Genomic DNA, 17,728 nt, shown 5'->3' with positions numbered 1-17,728 from the left:
AAATGTTGTATATTTACTGTTGGCTACTAGCATGCTAACTTACAGTATTGTCTTTAAACATTGAGTTGTGATGTTTGTAGATCAATAACACTGCTGGTTCACATGATGTTATAATAAGACAGTGGGGTTTACATGTTGATCTCCTCAGTGGCAGATACTTCAGGCCCAAGAGGAAGGGTCTGTTGAAGATTTAGTCATGTGCATGGCAGAAAGGTTAAACACGCTGGACGTTTTTGCATCCTGTTTGTTTCTCATTGACTCTCCTGGTGAAACTGAAACTCCAGATGAATGAGAGTAAACAATTCAATAGATCTGCAGTCTTCAGACAACTCGTGAGTCATACACCGGTGTAATTTTAATATGGGAAGCTCATAGACTGGACTCCTGGCATCTCCACTGCAAGCCATGAATGTCTGAAATCAAATTCTGTAGTGCTTGGATGCAAGATTAATGCTCTGTGGTGTGTTTTTGATTTGAAATGTAAAGTTAGCAACCAAATCAAGATTTCACCTGCTATTATTTGCTTGATTTGTTGGTCCACGCAAATATAGTTTTTATCCACATGTCTAGATTTTTTATAAATACAGAAATCAAGATTTTTTTTACCAAGTGTATCCTGTATTCTCAGCTGTTGACTATGATACCTAAGTTTTAATTACGTAACCCTATGAGAGACATACTGCAGAAAAAAGTGAGTGTTGACGTTACAGTTGACGTTAAAGTGCTAAAATGGCTAAAATTAGAACTGAAGTAAAAATAAAGCTAAATAGAAATAAAAATCAGACAGTAATAAAAATGACAACAGCACATAACAAAATTACCAAAACTTAAAATGAAAACTAAAAATATAAAAACAAAAGCTAAGTCAAGATATTAATTATGCTTGATAAATAATGCTAAAATAACATTGATTTTTAGCTGTACTTTAGATTCTTAACTTCAACTTTGTTTTGGAAACTTTTTTTTAATTCAAGATATATATATATATATATATATATATATATATATATATATAAAATATTTTTTATAACACTAGCAGACCATCGTGTTGTTCCACTGTGGACCCCTTGTTAAAGACTCCTAGTTTATGTCTTTTGATAAATCTCACTTGATTTTAGGATGTACACTTTGGCAACTACATTAAAATGCACAATTTGTACATATCTATGCAGCTGGGACATTTCATAACAATTTTTTTTAGTGTACATGCATAGACATTTTAATGAACCCCTACATGAAATTATTAATGGACCATTCGTAAAAAGTTAATCTTAAAGTTTGTCATTAACAAATTGAAGTTGAGCTCAAGTGCGGGGCTGAAGTAAACTAAACATTTATCTTGTGCCAGCCCACCTTCTTACTGTCCTTTGATGAACACATGGAAATCATTGCTCGTGTTTCCAGCACAGCACATGAAAAGGATCAAACATCTGGGTTTGCTTTTTAATTGGAGTTTGATATTTTCCAGAGTATTTAGTCATGGCTCATAGAAAGCTGTCTCAGCAGAATCAGGTTCAGATCCCACTTGAGACAGATTAAATGTTGGCCACTGTGAAGGAGAAGCTATTGTGCTAATAGTTTGAATGGAGAACTAGAGCTTGAGGGCACATCTTCCTAAAGTGTTGTAACTTCCTTACAAAAACAATGCTTATAGCAACAGATATAAAACAAGAACTAGTTTAATGATTGAAGTTTGATCAGTATATTGGTTCAGTTAAAAATAATCAAAATATGATATATTTCATTGTTGTTTTTAACAGTGTTGTTGAATAGTGTTCCTGAAATTTTACACTGGTAATCCTGTAAAATATAATTCATTTTAAGATCAGATGTATTCCCTGAAATGAAATCTTGAGTTGTAGCAATGCCAGCTTGATTTTGAATGCAGTTTTTTGGCTTGTAATTTTTGAATGGTGGTTATTAGTCATTGAAAACTCACCAGACACAAAACTTCCACTTATCTTTGGAACACAAATGAAGATATTTTAAATGTTCTTTCATCATTTTTGCCCTTTCATTGACAGTACACACAACCAAAATTTCCAAGTAGGGGTGTGTGATATTTATTGTCTGCAGTTATATTGTAATTGTTGTTTTAACAATATACGAGCTAACATTATCAAGTGTCACTCACTTTGCGAAAAAACAACAACACTTGAAAGTCCAAAAGCATTCACTGTGTGATGAATCCTATTAGAATGCAGTTAGAATGCCCCTATATAATTAAAGTTATGAAAGCAAAAAAAAATCCCTGTATTTTTATATTTCTATATAGGGCTGCACGATTATGACAAAAATCATAATTGTCGATTATTCCCTTGAAACTGTAATTGCGATTATTAATTCCGATTATCACAATTTACTTTGAATGATGTTTATACCATTGTTTGATGCAGCTGCATGCCATATTTTTATATGAAAATAAGCTGAAAACACTCTAACTAAAAATTTTTTAGTGCTTTTCTATAGTATTAAGCCTCAAATGTCAACTATACATCAGATTGATTTCTTTAAATTATAAAAAAGTAAAAATGTGAATGGTATTATAATGTTATTCTAAAACTAAAATTAAAATAATGAGAAAAACCCTTAAGATAACATGTAGAAAGAAAAAAACGCATCTTAAGCACACAGAATAACATAGGTGGACTTTTGATGATTAATTGCCACTTTGAACGATTAAGTAATTGTGGCATCAATAATTGTAATTGCGATTAGAAATTCGATTAATTGTGCAGCCCTATTTCTATAGTTATGTAATATCACACAAGCAACAGTACCTTTTTCCTAAATATTAACATGTGCGTTTGATCTCATATTGGGTTTGATCTCATATCTCATATTTTCAATTCTCAGATTTGTAATTTTGTACAACAGTTCAACAAGTTGTGAATATGAAGTGAGTTACATTTAAGGGATGATATTGTCTTTTTTTTTTTTAAAGCCTAGTTAAAAAAAAAAAAGCTAGAGCAGAACATTTGTGCGTCTCAGAGCAACACTGCGATGTTTCTTTCCTGAATATATCGGTTTTTAAAGGAATCATTTGAGTCAATGAATCAATGATCGATTCATCAGCACAATAGTCTTTTGCTTCGCTTCTAAGTCAGTCAGCTGTTTTGAACAAATCATTTGAATTAACGATTCACTTGCTGCCACCTACTGGCGGTTTTAGTGTCATATTTATTTATCCATTTGAAGCCCAAACCAGCCAAGGTACTAGGGCTGCACAATTAATCAAACGTGATTAATCCAGATTGTCATGCACATTTTGTCAGTAAAGCCAGTTCTGTGATTAGCAGTAAATCTCCATCACCTGCTTTTAGGTGGAGCAGCATTTACTACACTACGGAAGTTCTAAGCGGCCATGCATTATAATTTTTTTTCTTTTTGTTTTCTCGTTATAACGACTTAATTTTCTCGTTATCTCGACATAACGAAGGTCGTTTTCTCGTTATAACGACTTAATTTTCTCGTTATATCGACATAACGAAGTTCGTTTTCTCGTTATAACGACTTAATTTTCTCGTTATCTCGACATAACAAAGTTTGTTTTCTCGTTATAACGACTTAATTTTCTCTAAGAATTTACAAAACTGCGCCAGCAGGTGGCACTATAGACCTGAATATAACTGATGGGGTGTTGTATACTATCCACTTTACTGTACGCGGACCTTCCTCGTGATCGCTATAATTTGTGCAGTCTTGTTTATTACTGACATTTAATTAATTCATAAATGTTAAATGCTTGAATCAATATGAATATTTTGTGTATTAAGTTCCTGCTAGATGCATGAGTTTCACCAACGCATTCTGTTTCATCAATAACTGCTTATCAAAACCAAGGTTGACATCACTGTATTCTGTTTGCACCAATATATATTATATTTGTGCTTCTTTTAGGCTCATGATTAATTTAAATGTAATTTTAATTTAATGATTAGGTAGTTAATAAGCGGAGATGTTCCGTTTATCTATAGTAGGACGGGATTTAACGATGTAGGGCTGATGTGCTTCTTTTCCTTATTACTAATCTTTATTGTTAACCATATTGATGAGAAATGTGATGTATATGTAAAATCCATAGGCTAATTTAATTCAGTTTTGTTCTGTAATGTTGTAATGGTTTTTTTCTACACACACACACACATACACTACACGTACACATGAACGCTCTTTTCAAACAGAAGCTTATAACACACATGATATCTGCCACAATGACTACTACAAATTACAAATTATATATAATTTTATTTCATATAAAGGGAAAATTAAAAGTGAGCTTAATCCAAGCAGCTCTAATGGCGCGGTGTTGCCATTTAAACATGTTAATTACAAAAACAAAACGTTCGTTGTACTGTCTCTGGAAAAAATCAATAGTGATTGATCAGCCTTTATTTATACAGTATTGTAGACGTTATTGTTACCTAGGCGAAGCAAAATTTGCTGAAATATAGGCTACAGTAAGAGCGCCTGCATGGCTGTCCATCAGATGCCTGTCAAAGTTGAGTTCGTTACTATAGCAACAGTAAAACTTTCATGTCGTTATAACGAGGGGGGAAAACAAACTTTCGTTATGTCGAGATAACGAGAAAAATTAAGTCGTTATAACGATGAAAACGAACTTCGTTATGTCGAGATAACGAGAAAATTAAGTCGTTATAAAGGAGGGAGGTTATAACGATTCGTTATGTCGAGATAACGAGAAAATTAAGTCGTTATAACGAGAAAACAAAAAGGAAAAAAATTATAATGGATGGCCGCTTAGAACTTCCGTACTACACAGTAGGGCTGGGCGATATATCTAATGATATGATCATGCGCATCTAGTCAGTAAATCTGGTTCCTTGATTACCGCTAAATCGCCATCACCTGCTTTCAAATGGAGCGGCATTTAATAGATCAGAGCCGTAGATCACTGACAAGCTACGCAATATCACGTTCATTATCCCAGATGAATCGCCTTCGATAATCAACGCGATATTGCGTACCTTGTCAGTGAACTACGGCTCTGTATATTAAATGCCGCTCCATTTGAAAGCAGGTGATGGCGATTTAGCGGTAATCACGGAACCAGATTTACTGACTAGATGCGCATGATCATATCGTTAGATATATCGCCCAGCCCTACTACACAGAGCCGTAGTTCTCTGACAAGCTATGCAAGATAGCGTTCATAATTGCAGACAATATAATTGTAAGATTATGAAATCAACAAAATCGTTCATGATTATGAAAGCTGTTTGCGTATCTTCTCGGTGAACTACAGCTCTGTGTATTAAATGCTGCTCCATCTGAGAGCATGTGAAAATACCACATTTTAATAACATGTTTTTACTCCAAACTCACTTCAAAACGTCAGTCGAGTGTTTAAAATAAATCCTTCTGTGATATGATGTGGCTTCTTAAACAGAATAATTAAGGCACACAATATTCCATTGTATTCTTAGCAGTGATAATGGCTATGTCGATTAGCATTTCATTATAGATATACTTTATTATGATGAAAATAATAATAATAATAACTCAGGACAATCTCAGCTTCTGCCCAATCGCGATTTATTCCCTTTGCGAATAAATTTCGATTAATTGTGCAGCCCTACAAGGTACCTAGCACAAAATCACACTCATCTAAAAAAACAATCCTGATAGATATTGTTTTTTGTTATTATCACACAGCCCTATTTCCAAGCTTCAAAACATTTATGAAGACACTGTAAAAGTAATCCATATCAATTGAACGGTTTAATCCAAGTCATCTGAAGAGGCATGATCGCTTTATAAGATTTAGTTTTCTTTGATCAATGCACATACATAGGACTCATCAAATATGGTAAACACAGAAGATCCAGTGTCATTTTTTTACGCGCAGCATCCATTGAGATTTGTTCTCCATGTCAAACATTTATGGTTGAGTTATGTCTATATGTACTTTTTGAAGCATGGAAATTTTGGTTGCGTGAGCAAAAATTATGAGAGAATATAAAAAATATCTTCATTTGTGTTCTGAAGATGAATGAAAGTCTGGAATGACTTGAGAGTGAGTAATGATAACAATTTTCATTTTAGGGTGAACTGTCCCTTTAAGTATCTACTCTTTGGCATCTCCTGACGTCAGTATGAAGGCTGGTCATTTCTCAGTGAGGTGTCATTAGTTTACATGCTTAGTTTTGAGCAAACCTCTCTAGATCTTGCTGTTTCTATAGAAAACCTAGTCATTCTTGCTTTTTTTCCAGGCTCCTTCTTAAGACATGTTGATGTTTACTCTAATTGCCTCCAATAACTTAACTGAATTGATTGTGATAGATAGTTTGCCACTCAGTGTTATAGTTTGATGTGTATGTGGTTTGAGGGTTGTATGGTAAATGGTTTAGCCATGAGCTCTAACAGTGAGGCATGCCAGAAACAGCAGACCACAGAAGCAGCACAGCCCCTCTGTTTTTCTTATGTAAGATATACATTGTTATTGTAACTATCCCTATAATGGAGAGATGTACATGTATCTCATATATCATTGTACCGCATATTTAATGTGGTGTAAGCCAGATGTGGACTGTCTGAATGTTATTCTTTGACGTGGTGGATCCACACCAGACAGACAGTCTTCAGCTTTGCATAATGGCCTGGACTGTATTTGGTGGATGACATGCATGTGTCTAGAGTGTTGCCTTATATTTTATATTTTTATATAAATATTTTATATTTTTATATAAATTTTGCCTTGGCAATTTCACAGTTTGTGGTCAGCTTGTTGCTTCATATTGCGTCACCATTGCTTGTGGCAGTGAGTATGCCACAGATTGAGCTAATTGCATACAAATATTTACATGGTGTGACATTAAATCATATGCTCCATAAATTCGTCCTTCCACAGAGTATAAATTTCTAAATAACAAATGTACATAAAGACAAGTAGCTACATGCTTAAAAATATTTAGTATGTCATTGCAAATGAACATCAAATTAAGATACTGACAGGGAATAGTTAATAAATTAGAGATATTGTCATTATTGTTTAGTTTATCCAAATTAATCTAAAACGAAATACTTTGAATCTGTTTGCCAACAGAGGCTGTTTAGTCAAAAGGATTGTTCTTCTGATTGAAAAAACAAATACTTCTGAGATTGCAAAGAGATCAAATACATATCATATATTAAAACACATATCGTATACATATTGTATATGTATACAAGTACAGTGTTTCCCATAGACTTCCCCGGGGGAAATATAGACCCCTTAATCGCCTACGTCACTGTGACGTCACCGCTCTAGCTGGAGGCAAACCATAAGGAAGAACTCATAGCAGGCGCGCTAAAAGTTTGAGGTTTTGACTTTAAAATGTTGTCTTGTTGTGTTTTTGGCTGCCCGAATAGAAGGAACAGCACTTTTGGTTCAAAACTAAAGTTTCACCGGATCCCGGCCGACATTCCTTCACAGAAATCAAGAAGACAATTGTGGTTGAATGCAATACGGCGTACAGACTAGAAAGAGACGATCATAAATAATGCTCGTGTATGGTTTGCACACTTCATATTAGGTAAAATAATCTATGCATATGTACTGGTGTGTTGGTTTTATCTAGTACAAATCAGCAAGTTTATGTTTTATAGGTGAAAAGTCGCCAACCTTCAGCGCACTAGCTAGCTTAAATGTTAAACAAACATACAGCGATAGATGTGTGTGCCATCCTTTGAATGGTCTCTTAAAATAATCCACATTGCTAATCATAGTTAGCCCAGCGATAGGTTACTTTAGACAATAAGCCTTGACAAAATTCCCCAAACCACCCGAAAGTAATTCATATGTTGTCTAGGAAATATCCAAAACCTGGTTAAAATGTTTCCAATGAGAACAAGATACAAGAACTACACCAGGCTTAGCTAAAAAAAAAAAAATAAATAAATTAGGCTACTGTAATGTTATCCACTCGTCATTATATTTTGGTCAGATAACCAGTTTGGTCAGTGAACTGAGTGATCAACTGAATTAATTGATAAATGTATGCTAACTCCCACTTTTTTTATTATAATTTTTTTGTCACGGTCCCGCAGAGTCAGTGACTGTACATATTCGGACAGTTCCGAACCTTCCTCTGCATCCATGTTTAATAAATCCCTCCTAAAACGTGCTAGTTTACGCTTGTCTACATTGCGTCCGCGCCCCTTTTTGCCTCCAGCTAAGCCCCGCCCATCCGGAGACGTTGCAATGTTTACAAACTTTTAAGGGGTCTATAGGCTTTATATAAAACAGCAAACGGGAACATTCATTCTCTGCCAGCAGGAGGAGCTTTAAGAGCAGCAGAAATAGCGGAAATATACATTATAATAATACATTCTAAAAATTTCCAGTGAATGCAAGTTTACATTTGACCCTGTCCTGAATGAGTGATCGCTAAACAGTAGGGCTGGGAAAATATATCAGTGCAATGCAAATCACGAAAAGATTCAGCATCGATTCTGAGATTTTCCGAATGCATCACGATTCTTTCTTGAATTGATACTGAGTTTAGTTTTGAACAGCAAATAGCACTGCTTGCTTTAGAAATAGCCGTACTCTGCTTGTTTCCAAATCCTTACACACACTTGAACCTAAAATAATAATTCATAAAATTCGAAAAGGTTTAAGCGAATTACAAAGGTGTTCACAATGGGCTGTGTTTACATTAATCTCGCGTCATAAAAGCATTCTAAGCTGAGGTGAAATTACATGACTCAGCCGAACACACAAGCGCTCTTTAGCACTCTTCTCCATGAGCATTTGAGTGGATGGATAAAAACTAGATTAGAGCGCCATCTGCTGTTAAAATCTAAGCTCAGAATCGAATCTGTTTACGAATCGATTCTGCAACGATTTATCGTCCCAGCCCTACTAAACAGTGTACTGCTGAGAGAGGCAGAGCTCCAGCAGCTTGAGTTTATTTGTGTGGGAGGCTGCTGTATCCTAGCAACAGTGACTATGAAGGACTAATAGCAGGCTTCATTACACATACAGTGTGCTGAATGTTGGCAACACTGCCCTTCAAAATATAAACAATTTGTGTATTGTGTTGACTATCAACCAAAAGATCTTATAGTGTAGAGAATGTTAGAAATTCAAAATAAAGAGGATGAGTAGATGACATTTGCTGGTGTGTTATGTAAGAATACATTATGAGGTTTGGCCTGGTAGTATTGTAGCTGCATGCTTTTGTGCACGAGTGTTAGTTTGCACTCTGCAGTATGTTATGTTCAGATCCCTGATTGGTTATCTTGGTTTGAGCCATTACTCATTATGGATACTTAGGATAAGACAAAGATAGAAATGAGTGCTTGAAGCTCAGGTACAAACAGTATATTCTAGTACAAAACACTACAGAAATGGGAAAAAAAGAATAATTTACACTGTGTTCATAAATACACTGAAACTACTATTATTTAGTTTACAAGTTACAAGTTCTGTTTAGAGCAGTGAATGATTTTTTTTATATTATTGCACAAATTTTAATTATTATAAAAAAAACAAAGTAATAAAGTGATACTATTATATGTATGTGTGTGTATATATATATATATATATATATATATATATATATATATATATATATATATATATATATATATATATATATATATATATATATATATATATATATATATATATATATTTATTTATTTATTTTATTTTATTATTATTATTTTTTTTAAATGCTGGATCCAATGTTATAGGCAGCTAAAAGAGTAAATTTTTTTGCCTTTTTCCCCAGGGGACAGGATGGGGTGTTGAAAACCACAGGAAGAGGGAAAAAAACCTTTTTTTTTTTCTTTTTCTTTTTTTTTGAAGCAGAATGTGATGTTTCATTTGTTTTAATGTTTTAAGTTAGGAAACCAAATCCATCATTGGCAAAATAGAGTTTGTTAGTTAAACAAAATCCATCACTGTCCACTTTTTGTTTGAGATCAGTTGCAGAATTGATCTGCCACTGAAATTTGTATTTGTAAAATTAGCAACAGAAAAATTTGCCTCTCTGTTTCCATGTGACAGGAGGTTTTGAATGGCGAGTGTTTCATGGGAGTGAATGATTGTGGTTTGTGCTGATGTGGTCATAGTGTATTCAAGCATTTTACAGCACCATGGTGAGCGCTGTGTTTATATTTTTATTGGTTTCACATCTAAACCACTGGGATGATGTAAAGTTGAGTAATGACAAGCTAGCAAACACAACGTCTATTCATTCACCGTCTGTGGAAAGGCTCATTTTATTATTTGTTAGCGTTTTGATAGATGTGCAACAGCAGCAACTGTACATGCCATAGATTCAGTACATCCTGTGTTTTTGGTGGTTTTGCATGGCTAAAGTGATATTGCAGACCCTACCACATCATTCCCAAACTCCCCATTTGACTTATGATTTCAAGTATTGCTAATACACAGTCTGCCAGCCTTAGACCAAATTCCTTTGCTGTTTACTTTTTTTCTTCACCTGAATCTAAACCAAGCTTGTCTTTTGCAGAAACTGAAGTGAGGAGCTTCCTGTGACCATATCGTCTGGTGAACCCCAGCGAAACCCTTGACTCCTCACTGAGGAGACATGGAGGACCAGGGGGATGCTGGGATTGGGGGTTTATTGGTGCCCAGCCCACAGAGTGAGGTTGTAACCCATGAGATGGGCGAACTGTCCCTGCACCCCAGCCAGAGGCTGCCCCCTCTCAACGAGCGCAAAAATGGTATGTCACTTGCTATGATGCTTAAGGGTGTAACGATATACCAATGCCATGGTTGGGATCATATCATGGTTTTTGAGCCACGGTTTGGTTCTGTTCTGTTCTGTTCTGTTTGCTGTGGGAGTAGGGTTCATGGCATGACACCAGCAATGCTGAAGAACACTAGTTTCACTTTTAACTCAATAATAACAACAATAATTACTCTCTGTTAGTTCATGTTAATAAATGCATAAACAAATGAGACTTTAAAATGTGTTGCTTAAAGTGTTACCCAAAAACCTATTGCCTTAAAAAAATTCAAATAAAATAAAATAATGCCTAAATAATGCAAATAAGTCATCGGGCATCATAACTTAGGCTACATATAAAAATGCATGTACCGTGGATAAATTAAATGGTGATATGGAGAGACACAGAGGAGACTGTTGACAAAGGAATTGTTGAATAAAGTCGTTATTTTTGTTTAATTGATTCTGAGCTTGTTTATTTTTCCCGCATATGGCACGTGTGCAAGCTAGGTGGGCTTCATTGCACAGAATTTGTGCTGTGAGACACGTGCACATTGCTTGACAGTCTGTGCTTCCACCCGCCGTGTTTTACTTTAGATATGCTTTCATTTATGCCGTTTGGAATGCAGTACTATTAGATGCATGAAACTCGCGCACTGACAGACTTTCAATTCCTCAATTGCAGCTGCGGTTAAATGCACTTGCATTTTCGAATACTTTATATGAAATTGATGTACACACAGTCAGTTATGTTTTCAGAGCAGGACAAAACATCTCATATTGAAATAGATCTGTGCATTAGTGTGAATGCAGCCTGTTAAAGCTGCCGTGATCAATCAGTAATAATCAAATGGCAATAATGCTGAGGAAAAAAACTCAACTATTGTCTGTAAACTTTCGGACACTTAAAGAACACTTATTTAAAATAATTGTTTTAAAAAATAGCCTGCAGTGCTTATATAATAAAAAAATAAATAAAGTTAATTTTGCACAAAATAAGTTTAATATAAAATTTATATGAAAATGTAGACGTGCAGTAATATTGAAAACTGAGAATGTGACGCATCGTGATGTTGAGTTGATAATATAATAATAATCGTAAATGAATTGAATTGTGAAACCAGTGAAGATTCACAACCCTGTTTTTAAGATGGCAGTACTGACATACCAGGGCTCCAAACAAAAAAATCGAGTAAGGAGCCATTGGCTCCTATAAGAAAAAAACTTAGGAGCCAAATAATTTTTTTAGGTGCCACAGAATAAACGTGTTTTATTTATTTTACGATTATTAATATTTATTTATTTACATTTCAACATTTCAATCATACTGTCATGTGTTTATGTCTCATCTTTTCTTGACTTTATCAGCATTTTAATCCATCTTGTAGATGACCTGGGAACTAAGGTTCACTTAAAGTGGGAACTAAATGTCTTTTCCAGCTTGAAATCTACAGTCACAAAGAATTGTTCATTACACAGAGTCTGTACCAGTATCATGGAGCATAAGCATCACTTGGCCACTGAGTGTAGCTTGGGCTCCTCCTACATGAGACATTTCAGTTAGTTGTACTGTAGGATCTCTTATAAAATAGACTATCTTTCGATGTTAATTCATGTTCACTACTATATTAGTAAAGAGAAAGATTAAATGGGTTCACTTGCCCTTGAACTGAGGCGCTAAAGCGACCGCGCCTGCCGCATTAAGGAGCGCCAAAACTGTATTTTATGAATTTCATTATGAATTCGGAATAATTTTAAAGCTGGTACTTTTTATTAAAAAGTTACAAAGCACAGAGCTTTTTGCGATTACTGGACGGCAGTTGCACTTCAAATAATGAAGTTCACGCATTAAAAGAACACAGACCAAGATCTTGTTTAGAAGAAGCCATATTAGTAATTATTATACACGAGAATTGTTAACGATATTGCCAATATCCACACAACTGACAGCTTTACCTGTTCTAGTTTGTTCAAGTTGTGCACGAAATAGACGCTGTATTTTCTGCACTTTCCCTTCTTACGTCTCCGTCATTTCTCTCTCGCTGCACAGCGGAGCTGCGTTTATCAGACTGTGTGCGGCAGCACTGATGTGCGGCAGAGATGAGGACTGTCTGAAACTCTCTTTTTCCACTAAAACTTTGATGCGCATCGTCTCAGTTCAATACGTGAACATAACAAAAGATTTGATCGCAAAACAATTAGGAAAAAAGGCATTACATTCAATTTTTTAAGTTATAACATGTAAATATATACCCAGATAGCAATAACACTCGGGCTGATTCTGGCTGAAATGCGTCTCTGTCGGTTCAGTCTCGGCATCGGTGAGAAGATAATGGTTCAGAGCCGCGCCGACTCTACAAAACACTTCTGGCTGACAGACGGCTTTTTTTTTCTCTATGGGCCGATCTCGGCTGAAAGCTGTTGTACACGCGGCAGGTCCACACTCGCTGTAGTTGTGTGTATTAACATTCGGCCCGAGTTCGTTTTATCACAGACGGGGCGCTGCTAGAATGAAGCAATCATCCACCTGAGAAAACTTTTTTATCGCTTAAATCCTGAGGGGCTTTCGGCGGGTAGTCGCCAGTGGCGACCTCAGCAAAAACGTCACTCGCAAATTAATATTTATGGTCGCAAATGCGACTGTTTTAGTCACAGTTTGGAGCCCTGCATACAGAGATGTCAGCATATAACTGCAATTTTGTTTAAAATGTAAAGTTGTAAAGATGTATTTGCACAGCAGAAGAATTAATTGGGGAAAAAATGTAGATCAAGGATCGGATCGTGAAGTGCCTGAAGATTCCCACCCCTAATAGATGTACAGGATGTATGACAACATTGTGATGCATCGATGCATTGTTAATCGTAATCTAATCGAATCGTGGGCCTCTGAATCGTAATCGAATCGAATCGAATCATGAGATACCCATAGATTCCCACCCCTAATATATATATATATATATATATTATATATATATATATATATATATATATATATATATATAAACAAAATATTCCAACTTACAGTTCCAAAAAAAGTTTGTGAGTGGCTGAACAAGCAAACTTGACTTTCCTGAAGATATAAATCTGTAGACGCATTCTTTCCATAACAATGCACTGAAACATGGCCTATTTTTTTACAGTCGTGTTCTCATTATAATTTTATGTAGCCTATTTGACAGATTTGTTCTGCACATGTTGCCCTTAATGGTACCTTCCCTTTCAAAGTGATTCAAGCAATTCAAAAGCATCATGGCTTTGAAGCGTCTCAGCAGGGGGCGGGGTAACGTTAGGCCAAGAGTGTATCGTGGCACGTACCGTGGCTGTTGTATCATGTTTTTCCGGTTCAGTTTGAATATCGTTACACCCTTAATGATGCTGAATAATAATTGATGGATTTGAGTCATTTAAATGAATTAGCAATGCACAATATATCATTACCATCAGTTATTGACCAATATTGAATATATATTGGCTGATATTGGATATTTCATTGTGCATGATGATTTTCACTTTTAGATTACCGTTGCCATCATCTAACACTCATATAAAGTTTAAATTCTAATTCTCTTTAAAAATCAGTATGTTAATGTTAAATTCATTCACTTGTCTAAATTCACTTTATTGTTTTATTTGTAATACACTAGTTCAGAAGTTTGGGGTCGGTAGGATTTTTAAATGTTTTTAAAAGATGTCTCTTATGCTCACCAAGTCTGCATTTATTTGATCATACAGTAAAACCAACCATATTGTGAAATATTATTATAATTTAAAATAACTTTTCTATTTTAGTATATTTAAAAAAAATGAAATGTCACATAATCTTTCAGAAATCGTTCTTATATGATGATTTGATGCTCAAAAAAAAAATCTTATAATTATCACAGGTGAAAATGTTTGTTCTGCTTAATATTTTTTTTTGTGATACATTTTTCAGGATTCTTTAATTAATAGAAAGTTCAAAAGAGCAACATTTATGGAAATTATGAATCTTTTGTAAAATAATACATTTTGTCACTTTTGATCAATTTAATACATCCTTGCTGAATAAAAGTATTTTACTGGCCCCAAACTTTTAAACAGTACTGTAGACAAAATAGTCAAGCATTTTTTGACAAAAATGTGAATATAACAGTCAGTCAGTGAAGATGCTAGTAGTTAACCGACAGATCAAAAATGCACAGTTTATACTTGACACATCTGATGTGAGAAACGGCTGGCTTCTGAGACTTTGTCTTAAAAGTACAGAGAGGTACTAAGTTGTTTGTCCTTCAACAAAATCGCAGGCGATATCTGATTTAGATGTCCCTCTTGGCACAATGTTCACCATCAGTCAGATTTTTTTGCCCATTTTTGGTGATTTTATTGTGAGATTTAAAATTTGCCCATGTTCTGGAATGGTATTTGTTTGCCCGGTTGTAATCACAGCCTAAAGCATAAATTCAGCTATTTAATTTTGGCTCTCTGAGTTTGCTGCCTAGTTCAATTCACACCACATCCTGGTTAGTTTTGCCTCTATTTCAAGGTGAGTAGGTAACATTTTAATTCTGTGTGTACTGAAAACATTTCTTTGTCTCTTAGTTTGGGCGCAGTCTTTTGATTGACATGTGAAAGTTCACAGGACAGCGCTGTCTGCATGCGGTGGCTCGCAGCTCTGTGAACGCTGCTCCTCTAGGTCTCTAGCTATGCTGAGGTCACACCGTCACAGCAAGTGGAAATGTTAACGACTTTGGCAGAGCATGGACCGTGTCAGTTACTCATCCTCTGGCTGTCTGTCAAGCAAGATGTTTGCCTTGTTGATGAAGAGGAGAATTGTTTCAGTTGAGATCTTTTTTTTTGCTGGTCTCAAATCCCAAAAATAAAACACCCATGATCCACTCGTCCATACAGAGAAAGTTCATCATTCTTCTAATCTAAACTATAAAAAGGAGCCCTTTTTAATGATCTAGATATGAACTTCCAATGGCAGGGAGGGGTTAACCATGGTCGGTCTGGTCTTTCTGCTCCCTCCTCTCTGTCTGCTGGTGGAGCAGAGATGTTGTGTCTTCTGTGGGAGTCCCAGTTTCACTGGAGCTGCTAACAGTGAATGGAGAGCCCTGAAGAACAAGGTCCTTGTGCTTTTTTAACACAATTCTGGTGCTGTCAGGAGCCCACATTGAGATACTCTGATCTTACGGCAGGACGGGCAGACAGCATGGCCTGCTTAGGACTGGAGACTCACAACATATGCAGAGGAAACTTCATCCCAGGTTCTGCAGCTTGCTGCTCGACTCTGAGAGGTGGATATAATTCTGAGTGGATATAGGTTTAGCCAGATTTTACTGGCTACCTGTAGCTTTGATTACCAAGCTTAGGTTTAATGGAAAATTGCCATGACAGCATTTGAAAAAAGAAAGCTACTATTGTTTGGCTTTTCATGAGAGAGTTATTCTGTGGATAATCAAGGTAATCTGCTGCAAATGGTTGAGATTGTCCATCAGATGCACAACAGGAAGGTCAGTGATTGTTCCATATAATGGCATCTCTCCATCTAGGCAATTGACACGGCATAGATTGGCATGATACTGATGTATAAAGCTACTTATTTTCAAAATCGGCTAGTTAGTTAGGTCTTAATGAGGTCATTTATAATTTGGCTGGTTTCAGGTTCAGCTGAGTCTGATTGGATGCATTTCATAGGGTTGTTTTACATAAAATGTGTTGCTGAGTTGCTGAATGGAACAGAATGCAGAAACTCAAGACTTGATAAAAAAAAATTAATTTGACACTTTGTCTTAAAAACATATGGTGAGATGCTCAAAACAACATTAGATGTGATGCTACAGCTACTAAGAAGCTGTCTGAATGTCTATGGCGTTAGTAAGGAAGATGAAACTTTTTCATGATTTTTACTATGCAAGCAAGTAAAGAACAGCACACTAAAGGTATCAATATTAATTTATTTTATTTTATTAATATTATTTTTTTTTATTATGTTAACTTTTTGTTAAAAAGTTTGGGGTGGGGTCTGTAAGAGTTTTTTAATGTTGTTGAAAGAAGTATCTTATGCTTGCCCAGGCTGCTTTTATTTAGTCAAAAAAATTTGAAATAACTGTTTCTGTTTTTAAACATTTTAAAATATAATTTATTCCTGTGATGTCAATGCTGAATTTTCAGAGTCCAAGAAACATTTCTTATTATCTACATTATCTACATTTTTTTGGAAACAGTGATGCATTTATTTTGCAGGATTTGTTGTGACTAGAAAGTTCAAAAGAACAGCATTTATTTGAAGTGGAACTCTTTTATAACATTATCAATATCTTAATGGTCATTTTGGATCAATTTAAGATGTCCTTGCTGAATTAAAAATAAATAATTAAAAATACTAAATCTTACTGACCCCAACATTTTGAATGGCAATGTCTATAACTATTATTAATGAGTAATATAATTATGTTACATCTTGACTGTTATTATATAATTCTCTGATCCCCACAAATGTTTTAAAGCCACTAAGTCAGTGTATTTGCCATGTTTGAGCAGACTCTGACTGTCAGAAATCTTTGAAGGATCTGAAAGAGTGTTGAGATCATATTGTCTTAAGTGTCACCAAAGATGATAAAAGGTGTTTTGCTCATCGTGTGGAATAACCCAGCCTAAAAAGTTGCAATGTTATGTTGTACAATCAAGGAGAAAGTAAAAAATGAACCTGATTAGGATCAAGGTCAGTGTTGAGTCATGTGTAGTCAGGGCACCAGGAATGCATCTGTAATACAGTAGAGGCCCCATTATTATCTCCTTCATGGTAAAATTCATTCCTCTTCTCAGAGCTGAAGTATGTCCTTTTTACATTGTGACAAAATTTCCATTTTGCGATGAAGTAACCCTTTTTAGCTTAAGTACACAGATTCATAGTGAAAACAATAAAATACCAATCATTCGTTCTCAGCACCCTCCAGAGTTTCGTTTACTCGACCTCAGCTGACCTTGTTAACAGTAAACTGACTCACACTGGGTAAAAAAAATAATGTTTTTCGGTCAGA

At 35.3% G+C, this 17,728-nt stretch overlaps 1 protein-coding gene across 4 annotated transcripts in view; it reads left to right on the top strand.

Annotated features, from left to right (window-relative positions):
* The window catches only part of LOC109099551 (myocardin-related transcription factor B-like), a 34,427-nt gene that overhangs the window by 378 nt on the left and 16,321 nt on the right, over positions 1–17,728 (top strand). For all 4 annotated transcript variants that reach the window (XM_042767490.1, XM_042767491.1, XM_042767488.1 and 1 more), the window contains exon 2: positions 10,488–10,701. In XM_042767490.1, coding sequence (XP_042623424.1) covers positions 10,566–10,701 — 136 coding nt within the window. In that variant the 5' untranslated portion in view covers positions 10,488–10,565. The remainder of the gene's footprint in view (positions 1–10,487; positions 10,702–17,728) is intronic.

Source organism: Cyprinus carpio, chromosome A12, assembly GCF_018340385.1.
Source record: "Cyprinus carpio isolate SPL01 chromosome A12, ASM1834038v1, whole genome shotgun sequence".
NCBI lineage: Eukaryota > Metazoa > Chordata > Actinopteri > Cypriniformes > Cyprinidae > Cyprinus > Cyprinus carpio.
This window is presented reverse-complemented; position numbering and strand designations above follow the sequence as displayed.